Here is a 20,624-nt window from a genome sequence, read left to right as displayed (position 1 = left end):
GTACAGTTAACCGGAAATGACTGAGCTGGCTTGTGACTGAGCAAAGAGTTGTGTGATAAAAAAATAGAATTATAGAATTATAATATGTAAACTAAGAATTGTGAGAAAAAAAAGTCAGAATTGCAAGATTTTAACTTTTTTTTAACATTTTTAAAATGTAAAAATTCTGAGTTTATATCTTGCAATTCTGAATTGTGAGATAAAAAGTCAAGATTTCTGGAAAATTCCCAGAAGCAGGCTTTGCATATTAGGGGAGCAAAGAGACTTCTTTAAAAAAAACATTAAAAATAACAAAAGAAGTCAGAATAGTGAAATATGAACTTGCAATTGCAAGAAAAATGTCAACATTGTGATATAAAAAATCACATTACTGTTTTTTTCTGTGGCAGAAACAACAAAAGAAAATAATTATTATGAGATGTTAACTGAGACTTCTGAGAAGAAAAAGTCAGAATTGCAAGATTTGAACTCAGAATTGTGAGAAAAAAAGTAAAAATCCTGAGTTTATATCTTGCAATTTGAGATAAAAAGTCTAAATTTCTGGAAAATTCCCAGAAATTATTAGGGGAGCAAAGAGACATTTTTTTCCAGACATTTTTACTTTTTATCTCACAATTCTGAGTTTAAATCTTGCAATTCTGACTTTTTCTCACAATTCTGAGGGGAAAAAGTCAGAATTGCAAGATTTAATCTTTTATCTTCTCATTTCTGGAAAAGCCCCAGAAGCTAGTTTGGCATATTAGGGGAGCAAAGAGACATCTTTCAAAACATTAAAAAGGAAAAAAGGAAGACGGAAAAAGAAAAAAATCCAAACATTTTGACTTTTTACCTCGCTAATCAGAATAGTAAGATATAAACTTAGAAGTTTTACTTTTTTTTCTCCAATTCTGAGTTTAAATTTTGCAATTCTGACTTTTTCTCACAATTCTGAGCGAAAAAAGTCAGAATTGCAAGATTTAAACTCAGAATTGTGAGAAAAAAAAGTAAAAATTTTGAGTTTATATCTTCTAATTTCTGGAAAATCCCCAGAAGCAGGCTTTGCATATTAGACGAGCAAAGAGACTTCTTTCAAAAACATTAAAAATATCTTATCGACCTTAAACTTTTGAGCGGATGGGATACACATTGGATGATTAATTATATTATCAACAATACTCCATCCTACACTCACACTATTTTTATCTTGTCAGCCCACTTTTCTCTCAGAATCACTGCAGTGTATGCTTTCTTTACGTCATTGCTCCATTTCATCCACTTCCTTTTACACCAATAAGCCGTCACCTCTATTACCTGCGTGGTTTTCCGTTCTCGTCTGGAGGAATGACTGTGATGTGGATCTTTTGTGCGGTGCGGAGGAGTCTGCTCCGCTCTTCCAGGCTAAGGTGCACCAGGACCTGCCCACAGAGACGAACCACACGAGCTCCCAGCTGCAGCCCGCCGCTCTCCGCATATCCGAACCGCTGGAGCTCTGTTACGAAGCCTTCCTCGCTCATCAGGAAGCCCGGCTGGCCAACACCGTCCCGCAGGGGAGTGACCTCACGCGCCTCACAGCCTCGTGTCACCAGCTACGGGGAAGCACAGAAGCATCATGTTAAAACAGCACACATTATATCATAAAGAGGTCCAAGTCTTAACCCTGTAAAGACTAAAAATATGAAATTGTAGTCAGATTTTTTTTTTTTTTTGTTAAGTATCATATTTGATGGCTCATGTAGGATAATATAGTGATATAATATGGAGGTAAAAACAGCTTGAAGGCTCAAAATGAGCAAAATTTGGTGCAGAAGCTGATATTTATATGGCATACAGTTGATGAAATTCTAATAATCTGTTATGTAAATTAATGAGACCTTTAAGCACACTGCAGAAAATGCTATTCTTGCTTAGATTTTTTGTCTTGTTTCCAGCCAAAATATCAAAAAAATTCTAAAATCAAGAAGGATTTTCTAGACGAGTAATAATTAGTGTCTTGTTTTCAGAAAAAAACAAGTCAAAATTAAGTGTGTTCTTGCTTGAAACAAGCTAAATAATCTGCCAATGGGGTAAGAAAAATAATCTTGTTTTCTGTATGAAATAAGATTTTGTTTCTTACCCCATTGGCAGATTATTTTGCTTATTCTAAGCAAAAACTCACTTAATTTTTATCTTAATTTTGAGTTTCTTCTGAAAACAAGACAATTTTTGTTTTTGTTTTTTTTGTACTCGTCTAGAAAATCCTGCTTGATTTAAGAATTTTTAGATATTTTGGCTGGAAACAAGACAAAAAATCTAAGTAAGAAAAGCATTTTTTTTTTTCAGTGCAGATACTTACATAAAATGATATAAATATCAGTCATCATTCTATATCTTCAAAAATATTAATAATAATGCAACACAATGATGACTGAGAGATGAACAAATAGTTGTTTCTCAAAAGCCTGATGATCATATCTGATGCACACATTTGCGATTTTTCTGAGAAAATAAATGTGTAAATCTAAGTTGCTGTAGTCAGTGGTGTATAAAGTACCTGAAAGCCATACTTAAGTAAAAGTACAGATATCTTACCAGAAAACGACTTTGAGTTTTAGACTAAATAGTCTTAAAGTATGTGATATTTATTGTATTTAAATATTTATATTATTCTAAATGTACTTATTGAAAGTAAAAAAAATTTGCAATTGCGAATTTATATCCACTTCTGAGACAAAAAAAATCAGAATTGCGAGATACAAACTCACAATTGCGAGAAAACAGAATTGCGAGATATACAAACTTGCATTTGTAAGTAAAATTATTTTGCACAATTGCGAGTTTATATCATCAATTTCTGAGAAAAAAAGTCAGAATTCTGAGTTTATATCTCGAAATTCTGACTTTATTTCTCACAATTGCAAATTTATATTACCCAATTCGGAGAAAAAGTCAGAATTGAGTTTGTATCACGCAATTCTGAAAAAAAAAAAAAAAAAAAAAACAGAATTTCCTGAAAAAAAGTAAGAATTCTGAGTTTATATCTCGAAATTCTGACTTTATTTCTCGCAATTGCGAGTTTTTATCATCAATTTCTGAGAAAAAAAGTCAGAATTCTGAGTTTATATCTCGAAATTCTGACTTTATTTCTCGCAATTGCAAGTTTATATCACCCAATTCGGAGAAAAAAAGTCAGAATTGAGTTTGTATCACGCAATTCTGTGGGGAAAAGAACAGAAATTTTTGAAGAAAAGTCAGAATTCTGAGTTTATATCTCGAAATTCTGACTTTATTTCTCGCAATTGCAAGTTTATATCACCCAATTTGGAGAAAAAAGTCAGAGTTGAGTTTGTATCATGCAATTCTGAGGGAAAAAAACCCCAGAATTTTTGAAGAAAAGTCAGAATTCTGAGTTTATGTCTCGAAATTCTGACTCCATTTCTCACAATTGCAAGTTTATATCACTCAATTCAGAGAAAATTTAGGATTTAATTTGTATCATGCAATTCCGAGAAAAAAAACAAAACAGAATTTCCTGAAAAGAAGTCAGAATTGCGAGATACAAACTCGCATTTGTGAGAAAAAAGTCAGAATTGTAAGTTTTATCTCACAATTCTGACTTTTTTCTGAGAATTATGAGTTTATAAACTTTGTGTTTGCTCACAAAAAACTTTTGTGACAGAAATAAAGAGGTGAAAGAAAGAAAATTAAATTTCAATGCAAATTAAACATTTTTTTTGAGGGAAAGGCAATATTTTTGTGAGCAAACACTTTTAGATAGAATGCAATACTTTTGTGAGTTTGCATTAGATGTCTTGGTTGTCGAGAAACAGATTCAGTATAAATAAATAAAAGTGTTTACTAAAAATCGACTGCCTCTGCTGTTAAATTTGTCTGTCACCTGAATTGTTTGTCAAAAATCATACTTTTAGTGGTACAACAGCTTGTTGTTTTTTATAGTTTTGCTTTTATATACTTGACTGTTTGCTGAGATGGTGCTTTCAGGACCACGGACAGATCTTATGCTATTTTAATCACTAACGGACCCTTTTCAATAAACTGTGATGACTTGTTTCAATGCTCATCAGCATCGTAAATCCTCGAAAGTTTTTTATTTTTGGTTTTAAAAAATATATATGGGCATTTATAACACTAGAACGTAGAATTTGTATTAGATCACCTTTGCATCAAATTACAAATCTCTCTTCTGACTGCCGTTACCAGTCTCTCTTAAGTTAACCCAACTATGATGACTTAGTTGGAGTTATTATTAAGTGACTTACATTGTCTGACTATAACACTATTGTCTGATTTTGCTCTATTTCGTCATCAAAAGTAGTCTGAAACAAGTCACAACTGAAACACTCCACTCAAACACAGCAGCGTTTCATTTATGAATGAACGTGCGTTTTTAAACGAATCTAGTGAAATGATTCAATTTCAGATTCATAAAGACAGCCACTTGCTTTATTCCTGAATGAACCATCTGTTCGAACAAATCAAATGAATAATATGATTCAGTAATTAAATCAGTGTCTTGCTGCCACCTGCTTGCAGATCTTTTCAGTTATTTAAATCTTTAATATTTCTGTATTCAAAATTTTAGATTTAAAACATTAATCTCAACATTAATTTATGAATTTGATTGCACTCATGCTGTCACGTTTAGATAAAGGTCTGGGTCCAAAAGCAGGGTGAGTGATTTTAATGAAACAAATACAAATAAACAAACAATAAGCCAACACGGCAAAATACAACATAAACTCAAAAGAACCAAAACAGGGAACAAGGTCTAAGGCCAGGAATCGCAGAAACACAAAATAACATGAACAACAAAAGACAATGCAGACATGAATGCAGAGTGAGTAGTGGGATCTCTTATAGTCCAGATAGTGATTGTGAACAGGTGTGCGTGTAATCAGTGATAACGATAAGGACAGGTGAATGCTATCAGAGTGCAGTGCAGGAAAAGGAAAACAGCGACCTCAGGTGGCTGAGGGAAGCCCCACAGCCCAGATCATGACAGTACCCCCTCTCAAGGGAACGGCTTCCAGACGTTCCCAAAACAAAAATAAAAATCTGGAGGGAGGAGGAACGGTGGAAGGTGCATCAGGGGGAGGGATGGCGGGCCAGGCCCGTGCAGTGGAGGAACGTGAGTTGGCTTCGCCGCCGGAGGAACGCGAGCCGGCCTCACCGCCAGAGGAACGTCAGTCGCCAGAGGAACGCGAGCTGGCATAGCCACCAGAGGAACGTCAGTCGCCAGAGGAACGCGAGCTGGCATAGCCACCAGAGGAACGTCAGTCGCCAGAGGAACGCGAGCTGGCATAGCCACCAGAGGAACGCCAGCAGCCACCACCGCGTCCGGCACAGAGAAAGTGGTCACCGCCGCGCCCGGAATAGAGAGAGCGGCCACCGCCGCGTCCGGAACAGAGAGATCGGTCACCGCCGCGTCCGGAACAGAGAGAGCGGCCACCGCCACGCCAGAAACAGAGAGAGCGGTCACCGCCGCGTCCGGAACAGAGAGAGCGGTCACCGCCGCGTCCGGAACAGAGAGAGCGGTCACCGCCGCGTCCGGAACAGAGAGAGCGGTCACCGCCGCGTCCGGAACAGAGAGAGCGGCCACCGCCGCGTCCGGAACAGAGAGAGCGGTCACCGCCGCGTCCGGAACAGAGAGAGCGGTCACCGCCGCGTCAGGAACAGAGAGAGCGGTCACCGCCGCGTCCGGAACAGAGAGAGCGGTCACCGCCGCGTCCGGAACAGAGAGAGCGGCCACCGCCGCGTCCGGAACAGAGAGAGCGGTCACCGCCGCGTCCGGAACAGAGAGAGCGGTCACCGCCGCGTCCGGAACAGAGAGAGCGGTCACCGCCGCGTCCGGAACAGAGAGATCGGTCACCGCCGCGTCCGGAACAGAGAGAGCGGCCACCGCCGCGCCAGAAACAGAGAGAGCGGTCACCGCCGCGTCCGGAACAGAGAGAGCGGTCACCGCCGCGTCCGGAACAGAGAGAGCGGTCACCGCCGCGTCCGGAACAGAGAGAGCGGTCACCGCCGCGTCCGGAACAGAGAGAGCGGCCACCGCCGCGTCAGGAACAGAGAGCGCGGTCACCGCCGCGTCCGGAACAGAGAGAGCGGTCACCGCCGCGTCCGGAACAGAGAGAGCGGTCACCGCCGCGTCCGGAACAGAGAGAGCGGTCACCGCCGCGTCCGGAACAGAGAGAGCGGTCACCGCCGCGTCCGGAACAGAGAGAGCGGTCACCGCCACGTCCGGAACAGAGAGAGCGGCCACCGCCGCGTCAGGAACAGAGAGCGCGGTCACCGCCGCGTCCGGAACAGAGAGAGCGGTCACCGCCGCGTCCGGAACAGAGAGAGCGGTCACCGCCGCGTCCGGAACAGAGAGAGCGGTCACCGCCGCGTGAGGAACAGAGCGAGCGGTCACCGCCGCGTCCGGAACAGAGAGAGCGGTCACCGCCGCGTCCGGAACAGAGAGAGCGGTCACCACCGCGTGAGGAACAGAGAGAGCGGTCACCGCCGCGTCAGGAACAGAGAGAGCGGTCACCGCCGCGTCAGGAACAGAGAGAGCGGTCACCGCCGCGTCCGGAACAGAGAGCGCGGTCACCGCCGCGTCCGGAACAGAGAGAGCGGTCACCGCCGCGTGAGGAACAGAGCGAGCGGTCACCGCCGCGTCCGGAACAGAGAGAGCGGTCACCGCCGCGTGAGGAACAGAGCGAGCGGTCACCGCCACGTCCGGAACAGAGAGAGCGGTCACCGCCGTGTCCGGAACAGAGAGCGCGGTCACCGCCGCGTCCGGAACAGAGAGAGCGGTCACCGCCGTGTCCGGAACAGAGAGAGCGGTCACCGCCGCGTGAGGAACAGAGCGAGCGGTCACCGCCGCGTCAGGAACAGAGAGAGTGGACGCCCTCTCTCTACAAAACGCCTCCGCCATCGCCCTATAGTAGGGACGCTTCCGCGCCGCCTCAGCGTTGAGGGCATCCATCACCGCCAAACAGGCGTAGATGGTCTCGAAGCGGGCGACCGACGCCACCTCCGCCTCCTCAGAAAAAAAACTACTCCCCGCTGGACCCATCTGGGATGTCTGCATTCTGTCACGTTTAGATAAAGGTCTGGGTCCAAAAGCAGGGTGAGTGATTTTAATGAAACAAATACAAATAAACAAACAAAAAGCCAACACGGCAAAATACAACATAAACTCAAAAGAACCAAAACAGGGAACAAGGTCTAAGGCCAGGAATCGCAGAAACACAGAATAACATGAACAACAAAAGACAATGCAGACATGAATGCAGAGTGAGTAGTGGGATCTCTTATAGTCCAGATAGTGATTGTGAACAGGTGTGCGTGTAATCAGTGATAACGATAAGGACAGGTGAATGCTATCAGAGTGCAGTGCAGGAAAAGGAAAACAGCGACCTCAGGTGGCTGAGGGAAGCCCCACAGCCCAGATCATGACACATGCCACCTCTGAGCCTCATTAAACATATGAAAAGGTAAAAACAAAGGTAAAAACAAAATTCCCCTGTAAATCAAAAAGGAGTCAAATATCACCTGGTAATGGGAAGGCAAATTTTTTAGCCAAGTGCTCCTAACAAGAAAAGTAAGCATAGACCCCTGCTACTGATTACAGGTAATAATGTTATAAATAATATTCAGTTTCTTACACAGACTGATTGTTTCGCTTCATAAGACCTCAATATATCCCCAGAAGATATTAATTTTATCTTGCCTGTATATTTTTTTTTGACTCTCAAAGTGACAGTAGCTGCTGACTTGCTGCTTACCCCCGGAGCATCCAAGATGTAGGTGACTTTGTTTCTTCAGTAGAACACAAACTGTCAGTCATATAATGGAAGTCAATGGGACCCACAGCTTTGAGAATCAAAACCAAAATTAAACCCTGCGGCTTGTGACGATACATTGAGGTCTTAAAACACATAACGATCGGTCTGTGCAAGAAACTGAACAGTATTTATATAATTTTTTACCTCTGATCCACTACAATGTCCAACTGTCCTGAGCATGTTCACAACAGCCGGAGTGTATCGCGTCATGCTTTGGCATAGTAGACGCATGCATGGAAGCGATCTGTCTCGCATATACGTCACTCAATGAGTGCATTTTCATGCTCGTTCTTAAGCCGTTTATGCTTAATAAGCCGAAAACGCATGTGGTCATGTAAACGCGGTCACCCGTTTTGTTTTATCGGAGTAAGGTCATTAACAGCGCAAGCATAAACCGGTCATCACAGTTAGTTTTTTGCCTCTTACTCCGATTTCGTGCAGAATGTCAATGCAATAACCCGCTTTCTGTTGGCTTACTTAAGTGCGCATGTGTGATGCATGACAGGAACGCATCGTAAGTACAGATTTTAGCGGTAAAGATTGCAGTAAATATATGACAAAAGCAGACTCTTTCATGACTCAGAAAATGATTGGTTCAGTCAAAACACAGTATTTGTAACTTCATGAGAGGATAATATATGAGCTGTAAGTTTCCCACTGACATGTTGCAAGCTTTATTTAACATCACTACTGACTAATGTATGGAATACACAGAGTCAGATACGCAAATGATTATATGTTGACGTCACTACAGGTAAATAACCTGATTTATTAATGAAGGCATGTAAACGCAGCTTACTTGCATTGTCAGGTTACTGATGTGCATGTAAATGGGCAAAACTGGTTATTTTAATAAGCTGTTATTTGTGAGTTATCAGCTTACTGATGTGCACGTAAACGTGCTCATTGTTTACACAGAGTGATCGTGGGTACGACGGCTACTTAAAATGCTAATTACTTGTGCTTTTGCTGATTGTTGCAACAGATTAAAAACTAAAAGATTATGTTTGCTTGCGCAAATACATCCGGTAGTTTTGACTTTTCACCAGCTTCCAACATTTGAGTCTGTTCGACTAAAGTTATGGTTGCTTGGTTTTCGACACGTGACGCCTCTTGTGAACGAACTCAGGACAGTTGAACATTGTGGTGGATCAGAGGTAAAAAATGATATAAATACTTTTCAGTTTCTTGCACAGACGGATTGTTTCGTGTCTTAAGACCTCAATGTATCGCCACAAGCCGCAGGGTTTAATTTGGTTTTGTCTGTGTGTGTTTTTTTGACTCTAAAAGCCGTGGATCCCATTGACTGCCATTATATGACTGACTGCAACGTTTTGAATAAAAAATCTTCATCTGAGTTTTACTGAAGAAACAAAGTCACCTACAGGGGGTAAGCAGATAATCATCACATTTTCATTTTTGGAAGAACTATCCCTTAAAAGAGTAGTTTCTTGTAAAACATACGCCAATATTCTTTGCTTTATTCACATACTATATTAAAGGGATAGTTCACCCAAAAATGAAAATTTGATGTTTATCTGCTTACCCCCAGAGCATCCAAGATGTAGGTGACTTGGTTTCTTCAGTGGAACACAGACAAAGATTTTTAACTCAAACCTTTGCAGTCTGTCAGTCATATAATGGCACTGAATGGGCACCAAACCTTTGAAAGTAAAAACATGCACAGACAAATCCAAATTAAACCCTGTGGCTCGTTGATGTCCGCTGATGTCCTAAGACACAAAACCATAATTTTTTGCAAGAAACTGAACAGTATTTATATAATTTTTTACCTTTGATACACAGCAATGTCCAACTGTCCTGAGCATGCACTCAGCATCCGGAGCATTACCTGTGAATGCGCTCTGGCGTAGTATACGCAAACACCGGAAAGGGAAATCGGTGAAAAGTCAACAGTCCCGGATGAGTTTGCGCAAGCAAATGTGATCTTTTAGCTTTAAATCGATTGAAACAATCAGGATAAGCGCAAGTAATTACCATTTTGAATAGCCGCTATACCCACAATCTCTGTGCACTGTGTAAACAATGAGTGTCGTATACAAGCGACAGATCGCTTCCGGCATTTGCGTATACTACGCCAGAGCGCGTACACATGTAACGCACCAGATGCTGAGCTCGCGCTCAGGACAGTTGGACATTGCTGTGTAACAAAGATAAATAAATGATATAAATACTGTTCAGTTTCTCGCAAAAAAGGATTGTTTCTTGTTTTAGGACATCAACGTATCGTCACGAGCCGCAGGGTTTAATTTGGATTTGTCCGTGCATGTTTTTTTTTTTTATTTCAAAGGTTTGGTGCCCATTTACTACCAACAGACTGCAACAGTTGAGTTAAAAATCTCGTCTGTGTTCTACTGAAGAAACAAAGTCACCTACATCTTGGATGCTCTGGGGGTAAGCAGATAAACATCAATTTTAGGTGAACTATCCCTTTTGGTTTATTCACATACTATATTAAAGCTTACCTCCAGTCTCTGGACAACCTCCTTAATATCCTCAACTTGGCTTTCTGACATGGTCACAGTCACCGCCTCGCCTCTCTCGTAGAAGATATCCAGAGAGGGGCCACCCTGAGCTCCAGGCTCGGTCACGGCCTTCCAGCCGATCACATCGCGGCAGCTGCAGTTGAATATGACGGTTCGCGTGAATCGCTCAATCAGCACGACCGACTCCGCCGACACGCCGAGCAAACAGGACAGGCTCAGACCGTTGCTCTCGCCGCCATGAACGACAGTGACGGCCCACACTAAAGCACCGGCGCTGTGAAGCTCTGCACCTTTAGCTCCCTTCAGCTTCTCCTTGCGCTTCCCGCCCAGCGACAGCAGGGGGAATTTGGTGGAAGAATCAATGGGTGTTGTGGTGACGTAGTTTTCCGCTAAGTCTTTCAGGTACTCCTGCCGCGTGCGTGTGGCCATAGAGCGAAATTTCTCTGATTTCTCTGCTCCGTTCTCTGCGTTAATGGCTTTGGCGAGGAGAAAGTCACGGAAGGCAGAAGAACGTGGGAAGCGTGCACCTTTGGGGAAGAGAGGACCAAAGAGAGGGATGTCCTTGGAACGAGTTACTGCAACTCTGAGAAAGATGGAGATAAAGACATGTTTAATTTTATTATTCTAACATTTTATGTTTTCTTTTTCTTCAGTGTGCTCTGTCTGCTCTCTTACCTGTAATAGGTGTTTTCGGTGCAGGGCTCATGGACTCGGACAATAATGAACACATGCTGAAAGTGAGAACGGATGGCTTTGGGAGTGAAGGGTAAAGCACCTGGCTCCTGGAAGACTATTGTGACGATATCATTCCCTATGTGCCTCTTCCTCAGTAGCTAGAAGAGAAATAGAAAAAAAGAGAAAGAAACTGTTAAACTTCTGAAATTTAAAAATTCTTTTAAATTCTAAATTCTAAACTCTATTCTACTTAATGTGCATTTGTAGTGTTTTTCAAATCTTTAAAGTATATTTTAAAAAACTGTACTTGGAGATAATATAAATTAAATAAACGTCACTTAAGGCTACTTAAAGGCTGTTTCTTAAAACACTTAAGTACACTTTTAAAAAGCACTTTTTAATAATGTTAAATTAAAGGTTTTTCTTTAAAGTACATTCTAAACCATTATGTTTTAAAGAAGTACACTTATTTTGATTGTTGACTAACATACTAAAACACATGCAAATGTTCGATATTACGTTTAAAGTTAATGTATTTTAAATGTACTAAATTGCACATTTTTTCATTACAAATATATTTGAATGCATTGCATACAAGTTTTAATAGAAATGACATTAAAGTTAATTTTAGTTAATCATAAACGCCTGTCAGTACATTCAGTAGTACTTTAACCATATGTCATAGACAATAGAAGTAATTGTAAAATTACATAAAAATTTACTTAAGTCTACTTAAGTAGGTCAAAAAACACTTCAAAGTTAAGCTAAGTTCAATTAATATAAATGTAAACCTAAATACAATTGTAATTAACATGCAATTAAGTGACTGAAGGCATTACATTCTGTTCACACTTAAGTATATTCTTTTAAAGTACATGCATATGAGATTCCAATACTTATCCTACTGTTGATTCATATTATTGTGCTGTTATATACTGTTAGTGGTACATATATTTACCTGTTGTGTATTGTTGGGTGTGTATGGAAGCATGGTGGAGACATGGAACATAATCTCGTAATCCTGGTAGCGAGTATACAGTGAGTGTGTACCGGTGGAGTCGGCTGCAAATAAACACACAAATCACACACCAAATCAAAATCTGCGATTGTCACTCTCTGTACATTCTTTTTATTCTTCTGCATATGCACCATCCTTCAAAAGTCTGGGGTCAGTAAGATTTCTAATGTTTTAGAAAAAAGCCTCTTTTGTTTATCAAGGCTCGATCACCTTCAGAAATCATTTATTTTTATTTTCAATGTTGAAATTATATTAATATTTTAACTCACTTTTGGTGTCTAGTTGAGCTCTGTATTTCTCCCAGCCCTTGAGTCGCACTCGCTCTCCAAGAAGGTCCAGAAACTCGTCAAACACTGGTCCAGCGCTCTCATTGTTATACATGTCCTCTTCAGTACTCTGGCCTGCTTTGCAGTACATAATGCCCACCTTACGCTGGAAATTCAACTTTACACACACACAAATAAAAAATGCATTAACAAGGATGAAATTACAGTTACTTCTCTAACTTGGATTTACACATACAGCATCATAGTTCCTCATTTTGACATTAAGCCAGTTTCACATTGCATGCACAAGTGTAAGTGCAGCATCAACGTAACTAAAAAAAGCAGGCTTATATATATTTTTAAGCTTCTACAAGATATATGCATTTACAGTAAATGTTATGCAATCATGTCTGATTGGAAATACATTTACATTTATGCACTTATCGGTACATTTAACAGATGCAATCTGTCATAGAGTCAACTATAATCAAAATACACAACACCAGTTTTAGACTACTAAAATAGGAAGCAAGGCAAAATGCACTGAGGAACAGAATTTGTCAAACCAGCTTATGTATCTTTGGGTTTGAAATAGGAGTTGCACAGACTCCGATATGTATGTTTGTGCGTGTGTGTGTGTGTGTGTGTGTGTGTACCTGGTATTCATCACGTCATGGGGACCAAATGTCCCCACAAGGATAGTAATACCAGTAGATTTTGACCTTGTGGGGACATTTCAAACAGGCTTATAAATCATGCACAATGAGTTTTTTTGAGGAAGTAAAAGTTGCACCATCTCCTGTGAGGGCTAGGTTTAGGTTTAGGTGTAGGGTAGGTGTAGGGCCATAAAAAATACGGTTTGTACAGTATGAAAACCATTACGCCTATGGAATGTCCCCATAAAACATGTAAACCCAACGTGTGTGTGTGTGTATATATACACAGTGCCATGCTAGTATTCATACCCCTTATTTTTTTTTAACATTTTGTTATGTTACAGCCTTATGTTAAACTGCTTTAAATTACTTTTTTTCCACATCAATCTACACTCCATGCACCATAATGACAAAGCACAAAACAGATTTGTGACAACTTTGCAAACGTATTAAAAATAAAACACTGAAATAAGTACATTGCAAAAGTATTCATACCCTTAACTCAGTACTTAGTTGAAACATTTTTACAGCCTCTGGTCTATTTTTCACATCTGCATTCTTGTCCTCACCTCTTCACCTCTCAAGCAAAGTCAGCTTAGATGGGGTCTGGCAGACATTTTCAGGTTTTTACAGAAATGTTTAATTGGGTTCCAGCTCAGGCTATGACTGGGCCACTCAAGGACATTTACAGAGTTGTCTATAAGCCACTCCTGCTGTTTGCTTAGGGTCATTGTCCTGTTGGAAGGTGAACCTTCTGCCCAGTCCGAGGTTCTGAATGCTCTAGACTAGGTTTTTTGCTAAGGCTATCTCTATATTTTGCTGTGTTGAGCTTTCCTTCCACTCTGACAAGTCCCTCAGTCCCTGCCACTGAAAAACAGCCCCACAGCATGAGGCTGCTATAACCACACTTTACTTTTGGGATGGTACTCTGGAGGTGATGAGCAGTGCTTGATCTCTTTCAAACATAATGCTTGGAATTGAGATTTATCAGACCAGAGAATTTTGTTTCTCAAAGTCTGAGGGTTCTTTAGGTGCTTTGTTGGAAATACCAAGTGCGCTTTTATATGTCTTCACTGAATATTGAGTTTGACTACACTATAAATGCTATACGCTATAAAGACCAGATCGGTGGAGTATTGCAGTGATGTCCTTCTGTAAATTACTCCTATTTCTACATATGATCATGGAGCTCAACTAGAGTGATTCTCAGGTTCTTGGTCACCCATCTAACCAAAGCCCTTCTCCATCAATTGCACAGTTTGGCCAGGAGGCCAGCTTTAGGAAGAGTCCTGGTTGTTCCAAACTTCTACCATTATGGATAATGGCGACTACATGGTTTTGTGAGTAGAATTTTTCAATTTTCTAAACTGATCTGTGCCTTGATGCAATCCTGTCTCTAAGCTCTACAGGCTTGGTTTTTGCTCTACACTCTTAAAAATAAAGGTGCTTTACAGCGGTGCCATAGAAGAACCATTTTTGGATCCACAAAGAACCATTCAGTCAAAGGTTCTTTAAAGAACCACCTCTTTCTTATCTTTTTATAATCTGAAGAACCTTCTTTCGCCACAAAGAACCTTTTGCAAAACAGAAAGGTTCTTCAGATGTTAAACGTTCTTTATGGAACTGTTTAGACAAAAAAGGTTCTTATATGGCATTGTGAAGCACCTTTATTTTTAAGAGTGTATTATGCATATTCAGCAGTTTTTTCCGCTTTTATTCAGCCTTTATACTCATTATAATCATTCAAATAAATTTGCCACTGGTTAACTTCACTTGAATTTGAACTTGAAAAGGGTGTACACATTTCTGTAATGGAAACATTTCAGTTTTTTCTTTCTAATAAATTTGTAAATTTGTCACAAACCTGTTTTGTTCTTTGTCATACTGATGTATGCAGTGTAGCTTGATGTGGAAAAAAAGTAATAGTAATTTAAAGCAATTTAACAAGGCTGCTACATAAAACGTAAAAAAAAAAACATTAAGGGGTTTGAATACTTTCGTAAGGCACTGTTAAGATGTTTGTTGTTTCACTATTTCTAGTAGCCTTTCAGTAACTTGCGAACTCAAGCTTTCAGTTCTGCAGAACTGCTAAAAGTAGCTCAATATAACATGTCTTACCCCCTGTTCGTCCAGTTTGAGAAGCGTGTCTCTCACTTTAGGGGATGTGGATGCCAGTCTGAGGCAATGTAGGTTGAGATCCGGCAAAATAAACTCCAGCAGTCTCTTGGGCGAAAGGCCGCGTGGTGTGGTGTGGCGCGCTGCGGAGGGAACAGACTCCTCCAGGATCGAACCTCTCAGTGTTTTCAGCTGGAGGAAAACAGCAGGGACCAATTAATTAATGAGTGCAAAAAACAATGAAGACTTAAAGGGGTCATATCATTCTCCTGAGGTTGATAATGTAATGTAGATTGATTTACAAGGTATCACAATCTCATGGATATACAAGTCAGAATTTTATCTTACTTTTTGACCAAATAAAGCAACTATACCAAATTATTTTGTTTTATTTATAAGTGCTAATAGAATTTCCTTAAATTAATGTGTAACAGAAGTTTCAAAATGTCATCTGCAATGGGAGAGAGAGTCATTTATTTACTTCAGTGGTCCTGAAAATGATTCTGTAGTTGTACTGGGAACCACTTGATCCCTCTTTTTCTTCCCTACGGAAACTGACGGCCACCGGCCCCAAACGCTCGTCCATGCCAAAGAAATTCTGATGATCTGGAATAAAGGAAGGAACCAAATGCTATAAATAAATAAATAAATGTGAAAACAACAGAAACAAACACCAGAATACTAAACACTAGAAAAAGAGGAACTATGATTGGGTAACCTTTAACGGCTCAATAGTGAGATGAACAAGCGTACAATATGAGTAATCAGAGCATCAAGATGTGCACTTTATTTAATTTCATAGCACAGCCTTTTTCAGTGCTCAAAATGTCTGTGTCCTATGGTTTCTATAAAGACATACTGACAGACAGATAATTTGAAAGTTGCAGTGATAATTGTACAGTGATAATTATTAGTAATTGTAATGATGCATTATTATTTATATTTATAATTATTTATATTTGCGCATTGCATCCTTGGCAATCCTACCGTGGGATGAAATTTGAAATCTAATTATACTTTGAAGTGCAGAATGAGTCATCAGAATTGTTCATCTGTACTCTTCGCACCCTCTAGTTTGAGAACTACTGCAGTAGTGCGCACACTGTCTACAAAAAGGTACTTTTAAAATATAATAAAATACAATTATACATCAAGAGACCAAACAGAGGCACTTGAGAAGCACCCGTCATCACATCTAACTCAAGGCACTGCTTGCTCATCTGGATAGACAGTCTTCCTGTTCGCTGCAGATACAAGAGTCTACTGTTTAAACTTGAAAAAGTTTGAATTTCTCCGTTGGCTTGTGTATGACCAACAAACTATTAAATAAAAAACAAACTAATATTCCATGGAGCACAAAAGCAAGTCTAAAACAAAATGTTAGAAACTGACAGCCTTTTTCTGAGCGACTCGCAGCACTGAATGCGAATGGTGCCTGTTGTGCCATCTGTTGTACTGTTGTGGGTGAATTTGCATTTTGTTAAGCCCAACACATATTTTGTGTTAACAGATCATTTGAATGTCATTTTGTAAACTTCCTCTACACCACATCTGATGCAAATGGGCCCTTACAGCAATAAAAGAGAAAAAAGTGCAATATTGCACCTTTAGGGGTATGACAGCTTACAGCAAGGACTTAAGGGACAACGTTGCACCTTATTTACCCTTAAAAGTACATATTAGTACCTTAGAGTAGTAATACATTCTGCAGACGTACCCCTTAAGGTACTACTATGAAGCTTTCAGTGGCAAATAAGTTATTTAGCTTTAATGTGCACATTAGTACCTCAGAGTAGCAATGGAGTAGTACCTTTTAGAGGTAAATAAAACAAGTACCTTGGAGTAGTAATACTTCATGTAGTAGTAGCCCATAAGGCAGTGGTTTTCAACTTTGGTCTTGGTGACTCACTGCTCTGCACATTTTGTATGTCTTTCTATATGCATCTTTCAACTCACTTGATTCAGAATATTATCTCTTTAGTACACAGAACTCCATGAAATGAAACTGGGGGGAAGACCAAAGTATACTTTTTTTAAAGCGTACACACACAGTTGTACACGTTGTGGCCGGGCGGGGAACAGCACGACAAGACAAGACTTTTAGTTGAGCCCCGGAGGGTGAGTTTATTGAACAGACTTAAGTGAAACGGTGAAGTGGCAGGTGAATGTGCGTCGGTGCTCCGTGAGAGGTGAAGTCCTTGTCGTGCAGAATTCCCCAGGAAGGTGCAAGCAAACGGGTAGGTGCTTGAAGGTGAGTTCGCGGTGGTGGCGGTGTCCAGAAGTGACGGTGGCCAATCGTTCACGGCGAATCTGTAGGGGGAAATGAGAGCAGAGAGCAGGTAAGCTTCAACCTCATCGGAGATAGTTTCTCAGTGATCTGTGGTGAGCAACCGGCTTTTGTAGGGGCGGCGTCCGTGAACGATTGGTCCGTGGTGATGAGGTCCAGGTGTTTGGCGTGAGTTGCCAGGGCGACGCTGATTGTGCCTCGGGACTCCCGCCACACTCCCCCCCCCAAGCGACGTCCTGGTCCTGGTGGCAGAAACAAAAGGGGAGACAGGGGGTGGGAGGGGAATGACCCCTGACAGACCTGCATACGCTGCCCAAGACCGAGAGAGTCCGTCAGCGTTGGAGTTGCTGGATCCGGCCCGGTGGCGCACATCGAAGTGGAAGTCCTGGAGCGAGAGGAACCACCTCGTGACCCGGGCGTTAGTGTCTTTGGCCCGGGCCATCCACTGTAGCGGTGCATGATCTGTAAACAGTGTAAAATGTCGACCTAATAAATAGTACCTCAGCTCCAGGACTGCCCACTTGATGGCGAGAGCTTCTTTCTCTACCGCGGCGTAGTTGCGCTCGGCCTTGGACAGCTTCCGGCTGATGTACACAATCGGATGCTCCTCTCCCTCCTGGACCTGGGAGAGCACGGCCCCCAATCCCGTGTCGGAGGCATCCGTTTGGAGCAGGAAGGGACAGTTGAAGTCTGGGGCACGCAGGACGGGCTCGGTGGTCAGGGCCTCCTTGATGCGCCGGAAGGCCTCCTCGGTTTCCCCAGACCAACGGATCCGCTCTGGCTGTCCCTTCCTGGTCAGGTCTGTCAGAGGGGCGGCTATAGAGGAAAAGCCGGGGATAAAGCACCGATAATAACCCGCCAACCCCAAGAAGGCACGTACCTGCGACTTGGTGGATGGCTTAGGGGCATCCATAATGGCTTTGACCTTGTCCTCCTGAGGCCGGATGAGTCCTCTTCCCACTTTGAAGCCGAGGTACCTGCCTTCGTTCATGGCTAGGTGGCATTTGCGGGGGTTGGCGGTTAGTCCAGCCCGGCGAAGCTCCAACAGCACCCTGCGCAGCCGCTCCAGGTGGTCTTCCCACGCCTCCGAGTGGATGACCACGTCGTCGAGGTACGCTGCGGCATAGGCCTGATGGGGACGGAGGATTACATCCATTAGTCGTTGAAAGGTGGCGGGGGCCCCATGCAGGCCAAAGGGGAGAACCCGGTACTGCCAGTGCCCCGAGGGCGTCGAGAAGGCCGTTTTGGGCTTGGCGTCGGCCGAGAGGGGGACTTGCCAGTAGCCTTTGGTGAGGTCGAGTGTTGTGATGTACCGAGCCCTCCCCAACCGTTCCAGGAGCTCATCCACTCGGGGCATGGGGTAGCTGTCAAAGTCGGAGATGTCGTTTAGGCGTCGGTAGTCATTACAGAACCTCAGGGTGCCGTCGGGCTTCGGGACCAGGACAATCGGGCTGGACCACGGGCTCCGTGATGGTTCTATTACCCCCAGCTTGAGCATCTTTTGGACTTCCGCCTCTATAGCCTGCCGGCGGGCCTCTGGGACTCGGTAGGGCCGTTGCCGGACGAGGACGCCCGGAGGGGTGCAGATGTCGTGGCTTAGGACATTAGTCTGGCCGGGGCTGTCGGAGAAGACGTCCAGGAACTGACCGACCAGGTGCCGCAGCTCCGTCTTCTGTGTGGCTGACAGGTTGGGATTGACATCTACAACCGCGGGATCTTGGGAGGCGAGGGCGGCGAGCTGGTCCCGGTCCCCGATCCACTTCTTCAACAGGTTAACGTGATATAATTGGTTTACTCTTCTTCGGCCGGGTTGTCTTACCCGGTAGTTAACTGGGCCCACTCGCTCTTCAACCGTGTAGGGCCCCTGCCACTGGGCCAAGAACTTGCAGGCTGCGTTGGGGACCAGGACCATCACCCTATCTCCAGGTTGGAACTCCCGCGGTTGGGCCGCCCGGTTGTAGAGACGTTGCTGGGCCTGTTGGGATTTCACCAGGTGTTCCCGGACTAACGGCATGACCCGGTCGATCTTCTCCCGCATGTCTCGGACGTGCTCGACGACGGTCCGGTAGATTGCCGGCTGCTGCTCCCAGGCTTCTCGGGCTACGTCGAGGAGGCCACGGGGTTGCCGGCCGAAGAGGAGTTCGAAGGGAGTGAACCCTGTGGAGGCCTGTGGTACCTCCCGGATGCCGAACAGCACATAAGGCAAGAGCAGATCCCAGTCCTTTTTGTCTTCGGCGGCCACCCGTCGCAACATCTGTTTTAAGGTCTGGTTGAACCTCTCGACGAGCCCGTCGGTCTGGGGGTGGTAGACCGAGGTCCTCACTTGCTTTACCTTCAGCAGCCGGCAGAGGTCAGCCATTAGCCGGGACATAAAGGGGGTTCCCTGGTCGGTCAGTATCTCCGACGGTAGACCCACCCGGCTGGAGAGCAGGAACAGCTCGCGAGCGATGGCTTTGGCGGTGGCTTGGCGGAGGGGGACTGCTTCTGGGTACCGGGTGGCGTAGTCCACGATAACGAGGATGTGCTCGTGTCCCCGGCCAGACCTCGGCAACGGCCCCACGATGTCCATCCCGATTCGCTCAAAGGGCACCCCGATGATGGGTAATGGAATCAGCGGGCTGGGGGGAGGTTTTCTGGGTGACGTGCGCTGGCACGTAGGGCAGGCCTGGCAAAACCTCCTGACCTCGGCCTCCAGGCCGGGCCAGTGGAATCGATCCCGAATCCGTTGCGTCGTGTTTTGGGCTCCCAGGTGACCAGCCATGGGGTGCGAATGTGCCAACTCTAGGACCAGCTCCGTCTTGGTCTTTGGGACGACCAGCAGGTGTTTGACCTCCCCCCGTCGCTCCGCGACGCAGTATAGCAGACCGTTCTGGACGACGAAATATGGGAGAGGGTGAGGTGCCGGGAGGACTTCCTTTCCCTCCAGGATGCGGACCTGTCGCCAACAGTGCTTCAGCCGGTCGTCCTCCTTCTGGGCGCGGCCAAAGTCTCCCCCGCCCGTAACCTGCCGGAAGACATCATGGAAGAGGTTAGTATTACGGGAGGGGGACTCACCATCTCTCCCACTGTCGGTTGTCAACAGGTTGGTATGGCCTCGAGATCCCCGCGACGGCGGCCGATGCTGGTGGTGCCGAGGACGAGGGGACCGGGCAGCTTCGGCGAGGGCAGCCTCCAACCCCGGCCAGTCGCGCCCCAACAGCAATGGGACCGGCAGGTCGCTTACGACTCCGACTTCCAGGGTCCAGGCTTTTCCATCCCTACGAAAGGTAAGTAGACTTGTAGGTACCTGACGGGT

General features: G+C 43.8%; 1 protein-coding gene across 1 annotated transcript in view; it reads right to left on the bottom strand.

Moving 5' to 3' along the window:
• Nucleotides 1-19,241, bottom strand: part of LOC141330797 (signal-induced proliferation-associated protein 1-like) — a 51,202-nt gene extending 31,961 nt beyond the window's left edge. Inside the window, exons 1-8 of the mRNA XM_073835559.1 lie at nt 19,149-19,241; nt 15,524-15,673; nt 15,046-15,234; nt 12,275-12,449; nt 11,946-12,049; nt 10,988-11,145; nt 10,292-10,895; nt 1,291-1,565 (exon numbers count right to left, since the gene is read on the bottom strand). Of these exons, the coding sequence (XP_073691660.1) occupies nt 1,291-1,565; nt 10,292-10,895; nt 10,988-11,145; nt 11,946-12,049; nt 12,275-12,449; nt 15,046-15,234; nt 15,524-15,673; nt 19,149-19,241 (1,748 nt within the window). The remainder of the gene's footprint in view (nt 1-1,290; nt 1,566-10,291; nt 10,896-10,987; nt 11,146-11,945; nt 12,050-12,274; nt 12,450-15,045; nt 15,235-15,523; nt 15,674-19,148) is intronic.
• Between the last annotated feature and the right edge of the window lie 1,383 nt (nt 19,242-20,624).

Source organism: Garra rufa, chromosome 3 (genome assembly GCF_049309525.1).
Source record: "Garra rufa chromosome 3, GarRuf1.0, whole genome shotgun sequence".
Classification (NCBI taxonomy): Eukaryota; Metazoa; Chordata; class Actinopteri; order Cypriniformes; family Cyprinidae; genus Garra; species Garra rufa.
This window is presented reverse-complemented; position numbering and strand designations above follow the sequence as displayed.